The sequence below is a fragment of the Cricetulus griseus genome, chromosome 3, assembly GCF_003668045.3.
Source record: "Cricetulus griseus strain 17A/GY chromosome 3, alternate assembly CriGri-PICRH-1.0, whole genome shotgun sequence".
In the NCBI taxonomy this organism is placed as follows: Eukaryota; Metazoa; Chordata; class Mammalia; order Rodentia; family Cricetidae; genus Cricetulus; species Cricetulus griseus.
Window position 1 is genome coordinate 253435842 of NC_048596.1, and position 15917 is coordinate 253451758.

The following is a 15917-nucleotide window of genomic DNA, read 5'->3' on the forward strand; positions in this document are numbered from 1 at the left end:
CTAATGACCCTAGAATATAAATTTCCTTTTCATGTATGAATAGTCTGTGACTCATGAATATCTTATCGGGTATCTTTGAGAAACAATGTTATCCACAAACTCTTTAGGGTGACTTTTAACAAAATGCAAAACGGTGAAAATCTGTAATCCCAGGACAGTCAGACACATCGGGGCTGGAACTGAAGTTCAGTGGGAAGGCATTTTCCTAGCATGGAAGAGATACTTAGTTTGATCTCCAGCACCACAGTTTTCTTTTCATGCTTTCAAGCCTGAAACCACTTTTCATTTGACCAAGAGAAATTAATTGATTCATCTTTTTGGAAAATGCTCCTGTATGATTCACATTTTAATTAAAGCAAAGAGGAAAACTGGAGAAAGTTGAATTATTTCCTTGTGTCATTGCAATATTTGATACTGTACCCTGCTTTCTAAAATGTTTTAGCCTTTATTTCAGAGGCATTTCAAGTACAGAGATGAATTTTTCCTGGCTGAATGGAAATAAAACACCCAATAAAACTGTAAGTTATATGCTACAATCCAGTTTCTCCCACTCTCCACCTTCCACCCCATATGCTTAAGTGATGGTCTGTATCAGCATGAATGCTACCAGGCATAGCTGCTCAATAATACTTCTCCTAATGGTCTTCATATTTTCCCACAGTTGCTGTCCACACATTTGCTCATCCCCATTTCCTTATTAAAACAGCTACAGCACACACACAGCAAAGGTACAAAGAAAGGAGAGTTTTTTAAAAGCTATGTTCTTTATTTTATTTATTTATTTATTCACTTACTGGTTTTCTGAGACAGTTTCTCTGCGCAATCTTGACTGTTCTGGAACTCACTCTGTAGACCAAACTGGCTCAGAGATCTGCCTGCCTCTGCCTCCTGAGTGCTGGGATTAAAGGTCACCACCACTGCCTGGCTCCAAAACAGCTATGTCCTTTAAACCTGGCATTTATCCAATATATATTTCATGTGGTCACTTAGCTTGTTGTAGATATACTACCAAATAGTAATATTGATTTTGTTTAATTAGTTTAACATTTTTATATTTAGATAGCACAAATCTCATGGTATCTAATTTGATGTCTAACATTCACCTCTCATGCCATAAATATACTTTGAAATAAATCCAGGAGAGAATTATTCAGGAAGTATTTACTGCTTCAGATTTTGTTCAGGCTGGGAAGATTCTCTGTGAGTAAAAGTGCTCTGTGTGCAAGCCTAAAGACATGAGTTAGGGTCCCTAGGATCCATGTCAAAAGTCTAGTGTTGTGCCCATTATTGATGGATCCAGCCAAGCTCCAGTGTCAAAGGAATATAGTGGGAAATGATAGAGCAGGACACTTGGTGTCCTCCTCTGGGCTCCATACATGTACAGGTGCATACCCTGAGCACACATGTTTATAGCATCACATATATTCTACATACATATTCACATACACCTAAGATAGATAGATAGATAGATAGATAGATAGATAGATAGATAGATAGATAGATGATAGATAGATAGGACTGTTTCTTTTGACCCCACAAAGAGTGTTCAAGTTAAATATACTAATAGCATTAATATGGCATATGTTTTCTTAAAGCTATTAAGATAAGAGAAATTCTATTGGAATGCTTGCTGGGGATAGTTAGGAAGCTTTAAAAGTCCAGAACAAAAAGCATTTCCTACCTAGTAGAACTGCTGTGTCTTTCTCTCTAGAGGTTGTCATTCCATCCTGGGGTCTGTCATCCAGGCACCTGGCTTGTCTGGTTTCCTCTGTGCTAGCTGTGGGCTCTTCCCCCGTACTCACTTCATCTATCCTGCTCTTTTTGTTGTCCTCACTTAGGAAGCACTCCTCTGCCACTCTGCGCTTACTGCTGCCAGCAGACTCTGTCTGTTCGGCATTCTGGAAGGTGGATCCTGATGCTGAATTTCCCAGGATTCCTGGTGTAGAAATGGCCTTTATATTACTGATGCACCTGGAAAATAAAATACATTTGCAGCTCTCAATGTTTCAAGGACAAAATGTTCATACTGTCAAAACTCTTATAACTGAAACTTTCTTAGGATGGTGTTTGTGCAGGTGATGTATCTGTGACACAGAGGTGACTAGTCCAGCAGTTGAGGTCATCAAATCCAAGTAGGTTACAAGATACAGAGAGTCTTCCAAGGACCTCACTCTGAGTACAAAAGTGGTAGTTTATGAAATCTAACTAAATAGAAGAGAGAAATTATAGAAATTATAGCAGTGATCTCTCTAAAGATTGACAGCCACAGAAGAACTATTATTGATGGAAGAATTGGCTTAATTGGCATGTTTTGGCAGTTGCTGGTTTTCCTAAGCACATCTTGCCATGATGGACCTCAATAATAACCAGTGTTTAATATGTAGAAATTAGATTTCTTCAAGATTAATTTTAAATATATTATATTAAAGCTAAGAAACAGCTATGTCTTAAAGACCCCCAAAAGACATCAGAGGTATTTGGATCCCCTTTGCTGCAAACAAATACTCACCATACTTAAAGCAGCTAACTTTAATTGGATACAAAGATTCCTAAATTTGTACATGACACTTCTTAATTTTACTTTTAAGGAAGAAACTTGGTTGATTGTCTACTTCATACAAGGAACAACCAACGTATAATAGATTAGGTCAACTCCTTCAGATTTGGGTTTTTAATTTACAACTCAACATAATCATTATTTAATTCTTGGCCTTAGGGAGGATATGATTTTTATTGCTAAACAACAAAACTTTTTACTTGTTTTTTTTAAAGAGTATTGATTACTGGAGATACCCAAATTTGTGATTTCAGTGTTGGTGTAAGACTTAGAAACAATCAAATGGGGGTCAGGGAGGAATTACAGGCTTAGCTGAAACAAGGCCCTGAGCTCCAGCCCCAGTGGAGGGAAGCAAGGAAGGGAGGGAGGAAGGACTGAGAGGGGGAGGGAGGGACAGAAGGAGAGAGGTGGGGGAGGAAGGGGGAAGGAAATAACTGAAAATATTGGCAAGAAGAAAGAAGAAGAATAGAATAATAGGAAAATGTATCCATGAAGTATCAATATAAGATAGGAGTGCATTCTAAACATTGCCTTTAAAAACATCTTCATTTTTCTTTCAAAATGGCCTCAAATGCCATAGAACAAAGGCCCATAAAAGACACCAGCTGTGGATGTGCAATACCGTAACACTACCTTTCATGGGTTGGGCCACCGTTCATTTCATCAATGTGCTGATTTGCAGTTGGATGTTTGTCCAGCACTGTTTCACTTGCAGCTGTTGAAACTCTGTGCTCAGCTTTTATTCCTCTGATATCTTCCTTAGAAGGAAACCCACTTTTCCCTCCTTTGTGAACAGTGTACTGTTTATCTCCCAGGATGTTGCTTTCTTGTCTCTCCAGACTTCCTATGCATGGACCATCTTTTCCACCCGCATTCTCTCTTAGCTCCGTGGAATTCCTCAGAACAAAATCTGCCTTGTCTTGTCTTTCTTTATGACCAACGGCACAACTCCTCTGAAGTTCAGAGGTGCTGGTCTTCTCCGCATTTTTCCTGTTGAGTTGGGTAACCTTTTCTTTCTCGGAGGAGAACTGGTCTTTCTGGTCAGGTCTCTCTAGAAGCCACAGAACACAAAACATTTTAATGAAGAATACACGTGATCACTTTAATTTTGGCTTCATTTAATGGCATCTCTAGTCTACCTTCTTTTTAACAGCAGATTTAAGCTTTCAAAAGCAAAGCAGAATGAAATATGCCCAACTGACTGAAAACTGTGTGTCAAGAGATTTTCTTATTTGTCACTCTAAGTCCAAAGCCAATCAGATAAAAATATTTAAAGAAACACCACTCGTCCCCATAGGAGGTAGGAATATATGATTTCTACCAAGTAAGAGTAATAGCAGAACTATCTCCATAACCATTAAGTCTCCTAAGGATGTTACCTGTGAAGGCTGATGTCTTGCCACCTGTGACAATTGTCCTTTCATTCAGTGCAGGGTTGGACCACACGTTTTCCTCAGCCTGTTGGTGTACAATCAAGCAATCAAGGTTACCTACTGTATACACACTTTAGCCTTAGTGCTACTGACATGGGCTGTGCAATTCTTTGTGTACAGAGCATCACAACACCATAGGACATTTAGAATTATACCTGGCCTCTCCTCACCAGTGCCAGCAGAACTCTGCCTTCCAGCCGTGGTGACCAAAAATGACCCCAGACATTAATTAGTTTTACTGTTTATAATACATTATTACTGACTATATTTACCCTGTAGTGCAAAAAAAAAATCTCAACCTTATTCTTGTCTATTTGAAATGTTGCTAATTTTCTTAAAAAATAATGTTAATAAAGCAAAATATCTCCCAAGATTACTAAATGTCCTCAGGATTAAGGGAAAAATTGTTCCAAGTTGAAACTACTATATTATATAATTCCATTTTAGTTGTTTTGATTTGGTTCACTTATCATTTGAAGAAAAATCAGAGAACATGTGAATGACTTCTAAACTACCTGCAGGAGATGAAGTCAGTGAGCTTCTTTTTTTAAAATAAATTTTTATTTAAATTAAAAACAATCTTATTTTATATACCAATCCCTGTTCCCTGTCCCTCCTGTCCTCCCACACTCCAGGCAATGAGCTTCTTAACAGCTGGCTCTTCCTTTCCCTAGAAGATAGCTTTCTCCCAAGCAGTTACCGGTACTCACAATACTTCCCAGATTAGCATACAAACCCTTCCATACACTGTGTGAAAGGTAAAGAATAGCCTAATCCACACAAATTTTAAATTATACATTGTAAATTGATAAAATCCCATGAAGCCACAGAAAATCAGTCCCTCCACTCTTTGGAGCAGAACACAATTTGCCCTGCAAATATGAGAGATCATGTAAGTGCCAACTGTAGGGACAAAGACAAATTGCAAATATGCTTATAACTCGGAATGCTTCCTTTTTTCCAGATGGGCGCCTCACCACACAAAGGCACAGTTAGAACATCTATAGAAAGCCAAGGTTGAAGATCAAAGCCATAGAAAGCCTCTCCCTTTTATGTCAAGTACAGAGATGTCAGTGAAAAATGTCCTTCAATTTCCTTAGGTGAAGTCAGTAGCTGCTTCTGTATGTGGGCACGGAACTTGGCACTTATGCCAATACCAGTGTCCCTTGTAACACTTCACTGAACTGTTTTTGCCAGTCTGTTTCCTTCTAGGTGCTGGGTTTATGATGGCCATGGTGCTCGAACTAGAGACATCGCATAGTGATGATGGAGGTGTGGTGATGGTGTTGCAATGATGGGGATAACAGTGAAGATGATGATGGTAGTGTGGTCATGATGATGGTGATAAGAATGGGAATGACAATGATGCTAACATGTATTGAGCACAGACAAGTCTACTAGAAATTCCTCAGTGCACTTGGTTAACTCACTCATGATTCACAGAAACTCTTTGAGAGAGGCTATCAAGCTCATTTTATAACCAAGTCTGGATTCTAATTCTTCTCTCTACTTGGTCTGTTCTCTAAGTGGCAGCATACTCTGTACTATTTTCCTGGTATAGAAAAGGATTTTAGCCAACCTGGATAGTTACAGCTGACGTGGATCTACTGCAGAATAGACACCATAGAATAAGAAGAGCGGGGGCATAAAATAAAAACATTAACACAGCAAGGAAGACGTATGTGTTCCTTAGCTAAAAGATTACAATTTACATGGAAGAGGGCAGAAAGAAATGGTTTCATTTTAGTTCTGAAAAGTCTATATTCAAGTTAGTCAAATAAGGCACTCTAACAAATTGTGTTGATGGCATTTTATATCTGTCTCTTGGTAATTTCTCTTCTGAAATGAAAATGTCTGGCATAGTGGTAGGCACCATGCTTTGTGATTTATCCTGTGTGGCATAGATACTACAGAAAGAGCAAACGTGAACTTGATAATGATTAAACCTGGTGTGTGTTCATTTATTTCAACTCATCAAAATATGTAAAAGTAAGAATTTGGCTATCTCCGTGGAGCTAGTCAGGCCACGAGTATCCAGCAGCAAATATGAGCATGAGGTGTCCACACTCTTCAGGCAGAGTCTGGCCTGGCCAAGCACAGAAACTGTCAGTGCTGAAGACACAGGAGCCAGTCACCAAGCAGGGATGCTTTTCCTTTTTGTAATTATGCATCACATGTGTTTTACCCTTTAAATAATGCAAGGCTCCATTCATTGCCACAGGCTATTTATAGTTTCATTTCCCTGTGTGATGCTGACATCTAGAGGAACTGAAGTGTCTCTAACAGACAGAAGTAGTATTTTTCCTTTCCTCTCCCTGTGTAGCAACCACGTGGACCTTTACGCTGCAGCCTTTTCAGTTTGCATCCCAAGGCCTCTGTAGGAGTTCCTCAATCAGGACATGGCTCTCTATGGATCATTTTACCTGTTGTCCAAAAGTGACATTTGTTTTCTATGAATGTAGAAGTCAGGGTCGGTGCTGTTAAAGAAGAAATTCATAAAATCATTCTCATCATCCTGCAAAGGGGTGAATCAGAAAGACACTCCTCTGCTGCATTCACGGTTCTGGCTGAGATGAACAAGAGTTCATTTCATTTAGATTCATCTATTCGGTCATTAAAAAAATATGTATGTATTTGTACATAGATACCTTTGCCACTGCCTACCGATATCTTTTATAACAATTCTTATTAAATTTATATTTCACATATTTAAAAATATATTAACAAAATTAGGCAAACATAATTTATGAGTTACTATAATAAATGTTGTTTCTAAAAATAAATATGCACACACATTAGCAATCTATATAATTGGTGAATATTTTAGAGTGTGATAAATTTTTACTGATAACTGTGTAAAATCAAAGAGTTCAGAGACACATTTCTGTAGGCAGGATGGTTAGATTTGTCACCTCGACACAAACTAAGCACCGGGAAGAAAGAACTTCAACTGAGGAACTCCCTCTAACAGACTGGCCCGAGAGCATGTCTACGGGACATTTTCTTGTTAATAATTGATGTGAGAGAGCCCAATCCACTGTGGCAATAATACTACCCTTGGGCAGACGGTCCTGGGTTGTGTAAGAAAGCAGGCTAAGGGAGCCATGGAGAGCAAGCCAGTAAGCAACAGCATTCTTCCATGGTTCCTGCCTCTGCTTCCCTTGTGTCCCTGGTCTGGCTTCCCTTGAGGATCCACTGCAATCAGCAAGTGTAAACTGAACAAATCCTTTCTTCCCCCAAGTCGTGGTGCTTACCACAGTAACAGAAAGCAAGCTAGAATACTAGACAACACTATCCCATTCATATTCTGAGTTTTCTTAATTTTCTGTTTTGGAAAGAGGAAAAAAAGTTCTAGTCAGCTGGTTCAAGGACAAGTACATAATTAGAGCTTACAAAGTGTTTTTCTTTTTCTACAATCTGCTCTCTATATGAGGTCAAGATTCACTGCTCAGATGCCTGCTTTCATTGCTCATCACACACTTTACACCCTGTTGTCTCTAGAGTTTGCCTTGCCAAAGGAACCGACCATGCACATTGGTGAGCACCCACTACCCAGGCATGAGTTCCTTTCTGTCCTGTACTTCAGGGCTGCATCCCAACAATCCTGGAAGCAGTGAGATGACTGAACAGGAAATTAACACACAAGTACAAAAAACTTTGCCTACTCCTTTCATATCTATTCAATAAAAACTATTCTTTAAAAACCAATTTAAAAAAAAAAAAGACTTCACCTTAACAGTGACAGTAAAAGTGAACCATCACTAGACTTCAACAGTACTGTAGTCAATTTTTGTGTGTTTGTGCCACCAAGTGACACATCTGTCCTCCAACTGGAATATGGAGCCTTCTATTTTTGGTTCTCTAGAACTTGAACAGGAGAGTTTAGGACTCTAAAACAATGCTCAGGAAAGCAGTGTGCAATGAAGGGAGGAAGAAATGGTTCTGCCGGTGAGGGTGTTCCGCCATTAGACTTCATCACAGGCAAGCAGGGTTCCCTGAGGACCATTGCTAACGCATCCTGCCACTTGCTGCTCACATCCTCTGCTTCACTTTAGAACAAACGCTACATGATAATCACATCCCTGTATTTGGGGATTATAGCTGCTTCAGAACAGTAAAATCACAACATCACACATGGGACATAACCAAAACTGCACCCTGAAGAGTGGCTCTGTATCTCGTTGCTATGGCAATGCCATGGTGAACAATTTCTGGTCACTTTAACCTAATGTCTAGTAATAAAAACAAAATTATAACAATTTAAATGACTTTGTTAAATTTTAACTAGGTTCTTAGTGGGAGAAATGAGAACAAATAATTCCTGACAGGACACAAAGAGAAAGATTTTTAGAAAAAGACAGTCAAAATACTTACATTCCCCTATTTGAATTTAAAAGATTAATTTTAAAATCTTGTGTCTATTTATGTTTTATTCAGAGTTACTGTGCCACAGCAGAGTGTGGAGCTGAGCAGGCAACTTGCTGGAGTTGATTCTCACCTTCAACTATGTGGGGGCTGGAAACTGAGTACAGATTGCTAAGCAAGTACCTTTGTCTGTTGTACCATCTCACCAGTCTGATCAAAGATTAATTTTAGAGATTGTTTGCAAATAGATTTATTTATCTTCATCTGCAGATGCTCTCAAATTCCCTGTGCTGTAAACATGAAGGAAATACCCTGGTCAGACTGGAGGAATTCTCACACAGCCAGCCTGTGCTGTGGGCTGTGGGCACTGGCAAGGAGTAAGCTAGGACAGGGTCTCACCAACAGAATCCAGGAAGGAAATTGTTGGCTTTGACCTCAGAACGGAGGGAGCGGCTCCTCCCTGAGCTGTGGATGACATCAAGCAGAATCAGTCACCTGAGTAAATAACCCTGCCCAGAAAATGAAAGCCTTTGGACGTGTCCACAAAACTGTGAACAGTGTTCCATTCAGAACCATGAAAATTGGACTTCAGGGTCTGATGTTAAAGCTGCCTGTTCAGCAAAGTCTAACTAGACTGTCAAATGAAGACACATGAACATATAAGATGGACTTTTGGGTTTCTTGTTGTTGTTGTTCTGATTTTTAAAAGCAAACTGCCTTATTCCTCCATCTTCTCCGGGAGGAATAGCCAGTATAGTACAATGTTGTTCCATTCATCCTCTTTGGCTATTCCTTGCTGACAAAGGTCTTCCTTCCTTCCTTCCTTCCTTTCTTTCTTTCTTTCTTTCTTTCTTTCTTTCTTTCTTTTTAATTGAGGGTTGGACCTAGGACCTCATGCATGCTAAGCAAACCCCAAACAAAAAGCCTACACAGATATATGTCTGAAAGAGTTTTGGAAGACCAGTGACAGAGGCTGGCCACAGAAGACAAGAGTGTGGAACCCCAGTGTCTACCCCACCACTGTTAGGGTACATGCTATGTATGGGTCACAGCTGTGAATGATCCCTTCCACACTGTTATCCAGTCTATCTCTGTCAACTTTAGAAAAAAAAAGTTTAAAACAAGAAAATTATACGTTTTTCCAAATGTTTAGTCCCACTGGGTACTCTGTCATGCAAATCTAATTTTGCTTTATCTTATACCAGATGGCTGAGCTGAACTAGACTAAGATACCTTATAAAAGATTCATATTCCTTTTGTAATTTTACTTATTTTACCTAATTGTATGAGTGTTTTGCCTATGAGTGTATGTACTACATGTGTGCCTAGAACCTGAGAAGGCTGGAAGAGGGTGTTGGTTCCTTTGGAAGTGGAGTTATGTTGTAAGTCTCAGGTGGGTGCTGGGAATTAAAGCCAGGTCCTCTGGAAGAGCAGCCAGTACTCTTAACCACTTAGCCATTTCTCAGTTCCTTGTGTTTCTTTCTATTTCCCTCTGCCCCAAGATAGAATGCTGAGCCCTTTTGACTTCATTCTTTTCCTCAGACAATGACTTTTCCAAACCTGTTGACCCAGCCTGCCCTCTTTTGCTCCATACACTCTTGCTCTAAATGCGTAGACCCCCCACCCTGAAGATTTGAATAAAAGTGATAGTAAAAGAAGTGGATCCTGCATGTTGAGGTCCTCCTAACCCCACTCACAGTTGTGTGGTTGCAACATACTGCAGCCCTTGTAAGGTACTGCCATCACCTGTGTTGGTTTGGGCTTGTCTATCCTTTGTTTCCCTTTTTACTTGTCAAGTGCTGATTCCTCAATCCCACAAAACCTGCATGCATCTTCGACCTCATCCAGGGCAGAGCATCTACAAATCCTTCCTCTTTCTCACCCTGGACCCACGTATACAATATTAGGTGGCAATCAGTCTAAAGAACCACCCTGGGGATCCTAAATCCCCTTGCAAAAGTGAACCATGGAGTAACCAAGGAGAACTGTAAAATAAAAAAGCCAATATCCCTAACCACACCTATGATCCTTTATCCGAAGACCCTCTGCTTGCTTCTTGGTCATAATGTTTCAAGTAGCCAGGGAAAGACTCAAGCTGATGAGGAGAAACATCATCTGACAAGTCCCAGGATTATTTATAGATCTTCATATAAAAGTAAATCTGAAAACCATAAGCCACGGTATCCTTTAGCCCCCTTAGGGTTCTGTGGCAGGATAACACTTGAGCATGTTAAAAGCAGTGGTGCTGCATCTAAGAAATTGTGGACATGAGCCGGCGAATGAAAAACCAAGTTCCCATGGAATCATCGTTCCTCTACTGTCACCTGGTTAAACTGAGTCTTACACGTAAAATTCTTTTTATACTACATCAGACTAAATCTTGGAAGATTTGTCCATGAAGTTTACAGTGTTTTTTCATCACCCAATAAACCTTTTGATTTCTTCTACTGAAGACAGTTTTAAGAGCATTCATTTCACTTGGTGTTCTCAGTATGCATTTTATTTTAGACTTTTTATTCCTTCATCTCCTGTCTCCTGCCCCAAGCATTAATCCTGTCAACTCCATCCCCCAGACCAGTTCTCTGTGGTGTCCTGTGCTGGTGAAGCCTGGACAGAAGAACAGTGTTCTTAGGGTGAGGGGATGTGTGGCGTTTGGGTAGTAGAAACCTCAGAGATCCTTCTAAACTTAGACTAAATGGGCAAAATACTGAAAGCTCCTAATGGCTTGTTCCCTACAAGTAGGAAAACTGCAATTCACTATGAATCAGAATGGCTTTTAGAAGGTTACCATTTTAAAGCAAGGGGTAGCTATGAAGCTCTTCAAAATGTCCCTAAACTTGGTATAAGTAAAATGAACCCTATATTAAAAATAACTGGAGGTAGGGGTGGTAAGATGGCTCTGCCGGTAAAGCCTAACAACTTGGGTTGAATCCCTGGAATCCACATAGTGAAAGGAGAGGACTAACTCCCAGAAGTTGTCTTCTGACCATACACATGCCATAGCATGCACATAGCATTAAGTAAATAAATATTTTTAAAACCTAATTCATCCTAAGTTCACTAAACCTTAGGTGTCTGGCCCCTTCAATTCAAAATGGATCTGTGGACTGGACAGCAGTAGCATTACCTGAAAGCCTATTAGAAATGCATAGAAGGGCTGGGGCAGCAGCTCAGAGGCACAGCAGGTGACGGGCATGCTTACCTCTGGGTCCAGTCACCACAAGACAAAAGAAAAAAAGGAAGGGATGGGGGGGAAAGGGGGAGGGAGGGAGAGAAGGAGGGAGAGAGGGAAGGAGGGAGGGAGGAAGAGAGGGAGGGAGGGAGGGAGGGAGGGAGGGAATAATCTCAGGCCCTTAGGCCCTCCCTCGCTACCTAGAACCCGAATTTCAGTCAGTCCTCAGATAAATTCTACGGACATTAAAATTTAAGAATGTGGTCCTAAAATATATAAATCTCCTTCCTTGTGATATTCTTAATTTGGCTTAGAGCCACAAGAACATGGTTTGCGAGTGATTCTCATGTAAGTGGTGCATAAAGCATAGTCTGAAAAAGCATTCGGAGTTCCTATGCATTTATTCAAGACCTAACTTGGCAAAGTGCTCCTCTGTAGATTTTTTTCTCAAAAATGCTTCTCCCATATCCTCATTCTCTATCTTGGTCAGTCATGAATGTCACGCATGTGTAACATCAGACCATGGTGGAAGTATTGGTCTGTTTGACCCTGCCTAGGCGTATTAGTATCTCTAACATCTAACTTTGTGTCCGGCATATGACAGACAAGTGTTGAGTGATTGCTTCATTCATTAGTAAGTTGGGAGAGACGAATTCCAGGCAGTGACCGAGCATATTGAATGCCTGTATAAAATGTTTCTTGAGACCTCGCAATAGGATACACTTTACTATTCTCTTTCAGCAGCAGACCCTGATACCCAGCTCCCAGAATCCTCTAGTGCCTAAAAGTACTTTCATGTAGGGAAAATTGCCAATCTGTACCTCTATGAAAAAACTATAGTCTTTTTGGACCTTTATAGGACTGCAAATGTCTGTGTCACCACTAACATCTGGAACTCTACTCCTAGTGTGGTTTTGTAAAGTAATTTACCATTTGGCCACCTTCTCAGCAAATGTATTATTCCTAATGAAAATCAGAACATGCACTACAAATGTTCATTTGTTTAATGTGCATGGTTAAGATCTGTTATTACATTTCTGCACCGGCTGTAACTTCCTCAACATGTAACTCCTTTAACACGTTAGCACAGAGAGACATTAGCACAGCAGATCCTTCTGATGAGAAAGATGAGGTCTGAGTTAGTCATTGCCACTGCCATTGTGCACTTTAATGCAATTATAGAATCTAATTTTTCCAGAAGGCGAGAGCAGGCAGCAGCTATTTCCTTTGAAATATTTGATGAAACTTCTATGCCTAACACTGAATCAGGTGTGAAATAAATGTCTCTTCATGTTACTGTTAAAGTCCTTCACATCCAGGCATGGGAGCACTATCCCTATTGTCCCAGCTGTATATAAGGCTGAAGCAATGCCACTTTTGCCCAGCAGTTCAGGATTAGCCTAGCCTAGTTAACATAGGAAGACTTGCCTGGAGGGGGAGTGTCTTTACTATATTTTTAATACCCATTAAGTAATAGTCTGATTATACATCACATGTGTTATCTACTGTCCTTTCTGCTTTACAAAACTCACAGAATGGTGGGGGAACTAGAGGAAAGCCTGACAACATAAATGACCATACCCTGAAGCTTCTGATGCAAGAACCCACTTCTCAGGTACTTTGTCAACTACTCTCACTCCTGGAATCTGCCTTCCATTGTGAAGATGGCTTCCCAGTGCTGGGGCTCCTAATTAATAATGTTTCTGTAGCTCATGGAACAAAAAGCAGTCTATACTTCTTTCCTTAAAATTTGTGGTTCACGTCTGCATCTCCGAAGACAAAAGCTCAACTTGGGCTTTAAGATCAGGGTCTCACTGCATCTGGGACTTTAATCAGGGTTCTGCTGGACGCAGTCACCAAAGTTTCCCAAGTATCTCTATCTGAGGCTCTCTCTGAGGGTGAACAGAGTACAACACAAACGCAACATTCCATTTGTTGTAAATCCTAGGGCTTGCACATGGTGGGAGGGGGCTTGATATCTAATTTAGCAACGCTTGTATACCACAGGCACTGGACTCAGCCTTAGCCTGGGCAGTGGGTGAAAACTATGAGAGCCACCTCCCCTGCTTGGCAGTGGAAGCCTCCAAAGGAACTCTCCAGAGGAGAAGAAAGGATGTACTTGGCAGGGCCTGTGCTCACAGGAAGCAAATGGATACAGATTTGCTCTTTCTTCCACTACACCAAGAGCAGCAGTAAATAAATGCTTACAATGAGGTGACAGCTGGCTTCTGCAGCACACCACAGTCACAGATGGAAGGTTCAATTATGGCTATTCCAAGAGCAGAATTAAAGTCTGTTTCCAGTTAGAAGTCTCGTATAAAGTCATGCCCCATGTGTGTTTACTACATGCAGCTGCGCTTTCCCAACTGCTTAATGAACTTTTTCTTCCCTGTGAACACTGCCCTACAGAAGTGCACAAACGCAACCACCTGAAGCACATAGCACGAGCAAGCACTGCATGAGACAACACGGGACTGTATACATGCGCTCTCTTCCAGTTACTAAAGGCTTTTATGGGACACAAATCACCGCCTGAGATAGTTGAACAAATTGCAGAAAGGAAATCTACATTGTGAAATGAGAAACTTCTTTAAAACATACAAGTAACTTTCCCCAGCTATTTTGATTATATATCCTTATTTTGTGTATTAAAATTTAAGTGGTGGCCTAAATATACTTATATTACACATATAGTGAGATCAGTTCAATTTGTCATTTAACAATCACTAATAAAAATTTTCACTTTGATTTGATTCAGTTCTATACTGATACACTTCTCAAACTGATCTCATTATTGGTGGAGCAGATGTGCTCAAATACGTAACTCACTGTGGCAACATCCATCAAAGCTGAGCACAGAGGTGCTTTTTGTGTAATTGCTATATTGTTGTTCATTTTTTCTTCACTCCCACAAAATTAATGGTATTGGCATGAAGGTCTCCTATCTAATATACTAGTAATCTGGTGTGAAAACGAGCAAGCTTGGGCTCCAGGTAGATGCTATAAATATGTTGAGAACATCTTATGAATTCTTTTAGTTTGTATCACTTGAATTTTTTTCTCTACTAAAATTATTATGACAATAAATTCCAGGTGCCAAAAAAAAAACCAACCTTCCACTCAAAATTCTAAAATCTGTATTTCTTCAAATGATGAAATAACCAAGGTTGGTTTATTATACAAAATGGGTATTTATTTTTAATGAAATTGCATTCCATTTAAATTATGTTTTTACTAAAATAGTGTTTCTATTAGTACCAATTCAACTAAATTCATGTTCATAGAGTACACATAACCTTTCCCCTTCTAAAAGATCCAACTTATTAACATTTAGAAATAGGAATTCTGATAGCAATAATCTCAACTTTATACTGAGACATACTTTCTTCAAACCATGTTTCATTTGAATAACCAATGTTAAAGAAAGTTCCCCTATTGAATTCAAACACTGGCTCAAAATAAAAAAGCTGGGAAATCTGGCAGTGCATCTACAAATATATTTGTATTTAGAAATATTAAAAATGTGGCTAGGCCAGCCAGATGGCTCAGTGTGTAAAAAGACTTGCTATGAAAGCTTGAGGACATGAGTTTGATCCCTCAGACCCATAGTAGAAGGGGAGAACAAACTCTTGAGAGTTGTCCTGAGAGGACAACTCTGAGACACAGACAACACACACACACACACACACACACACACACACACGGAATAAAGAAAATTTATGTTTGTGCTCATGAGTAATATTCTTTAATGAAAACCCCACTTTTAAAACTTGGCCTTTGAGCATTACATGTGGTTTCACTCTTCTGCAATGGTTATGTGAGTGACTTTTTTTTAGTGTATACAGAGTTGACCTTTGCTTATCAGAGTTTAACTTTGCAGGTTTGCCCCACAGTACAGTCTTCTTTGTCACCTTGACTGTGAGAGGGGGGAAGAAATGAATCAACTGTTAGCAAAACAGAAGGGATCATACAGCAGAAACTGTATGTATTTACTTTGACACGAGCCATGGTAATCACCCAGTGCTTAAGGATCCTGGCAGCTCACAGCTACTGACAAGGGCTGCAGCTCTTGGTTAGCAAAGACTCTGTGTCCTAGCCCTCTTCACCTCTTAGCTTGTTACTTTGCCCTTCGCCTTATCACTACAAGTTCTGGCTCCCACAGAGGAAGTGGGTACTTCCACATAGAATTTTGATATTATACAAAGAGCTGAGTTCCTCTTCCGGAATATATACATTATCCTGCATGTCTCAAATCCTTAAAATCATGGGGTTTCTTTCTCAATGAGTAACTCTGATATAGGACCCTTTAAAACAAAGTCTACAAAGTCTAAGATCCATTTACAAGTCATGCAGCTATTAAAGTTGAGGTTGTGTCCATCCTCTTAGGAGA

At 39.9% G+C, this 15917-nt stretch overlaps 1 protein-coding gene across 2 annotated transcripts in view; it reads right to left on the reverse strand.

Moving 5' to 3' along the window:
- The window catches only part of Mylk4 (myosin light chain kinase family member 4), a 70750-nt gene that overhangs the window by 16100 nt on the left and 38733 nt on the right, over nt 1-15917 (reverse strand). Inside the window, exons 2-4 of one of the 2 annotated variants that reach the window (XM_035441522.1) lie at nt 3937-4015; nt 3191-3608; nt 1682-1971 (exon numbers count right to left, since the gene is read on the reverse strand). In XM_035441522.1, coding sequence (XP_035297413.1) covers nt 1682-1971; nt 3191-3608; nt 3937-4015 — 787 coding nt within the window. The remainder of the gene's footprint in view (nt 1-1681; nt 1972-3190; nt 3609-3936; nt 4016-15917) is intronic. The other variant, XM_035441523.1, reaches the window with a different exon arrangement.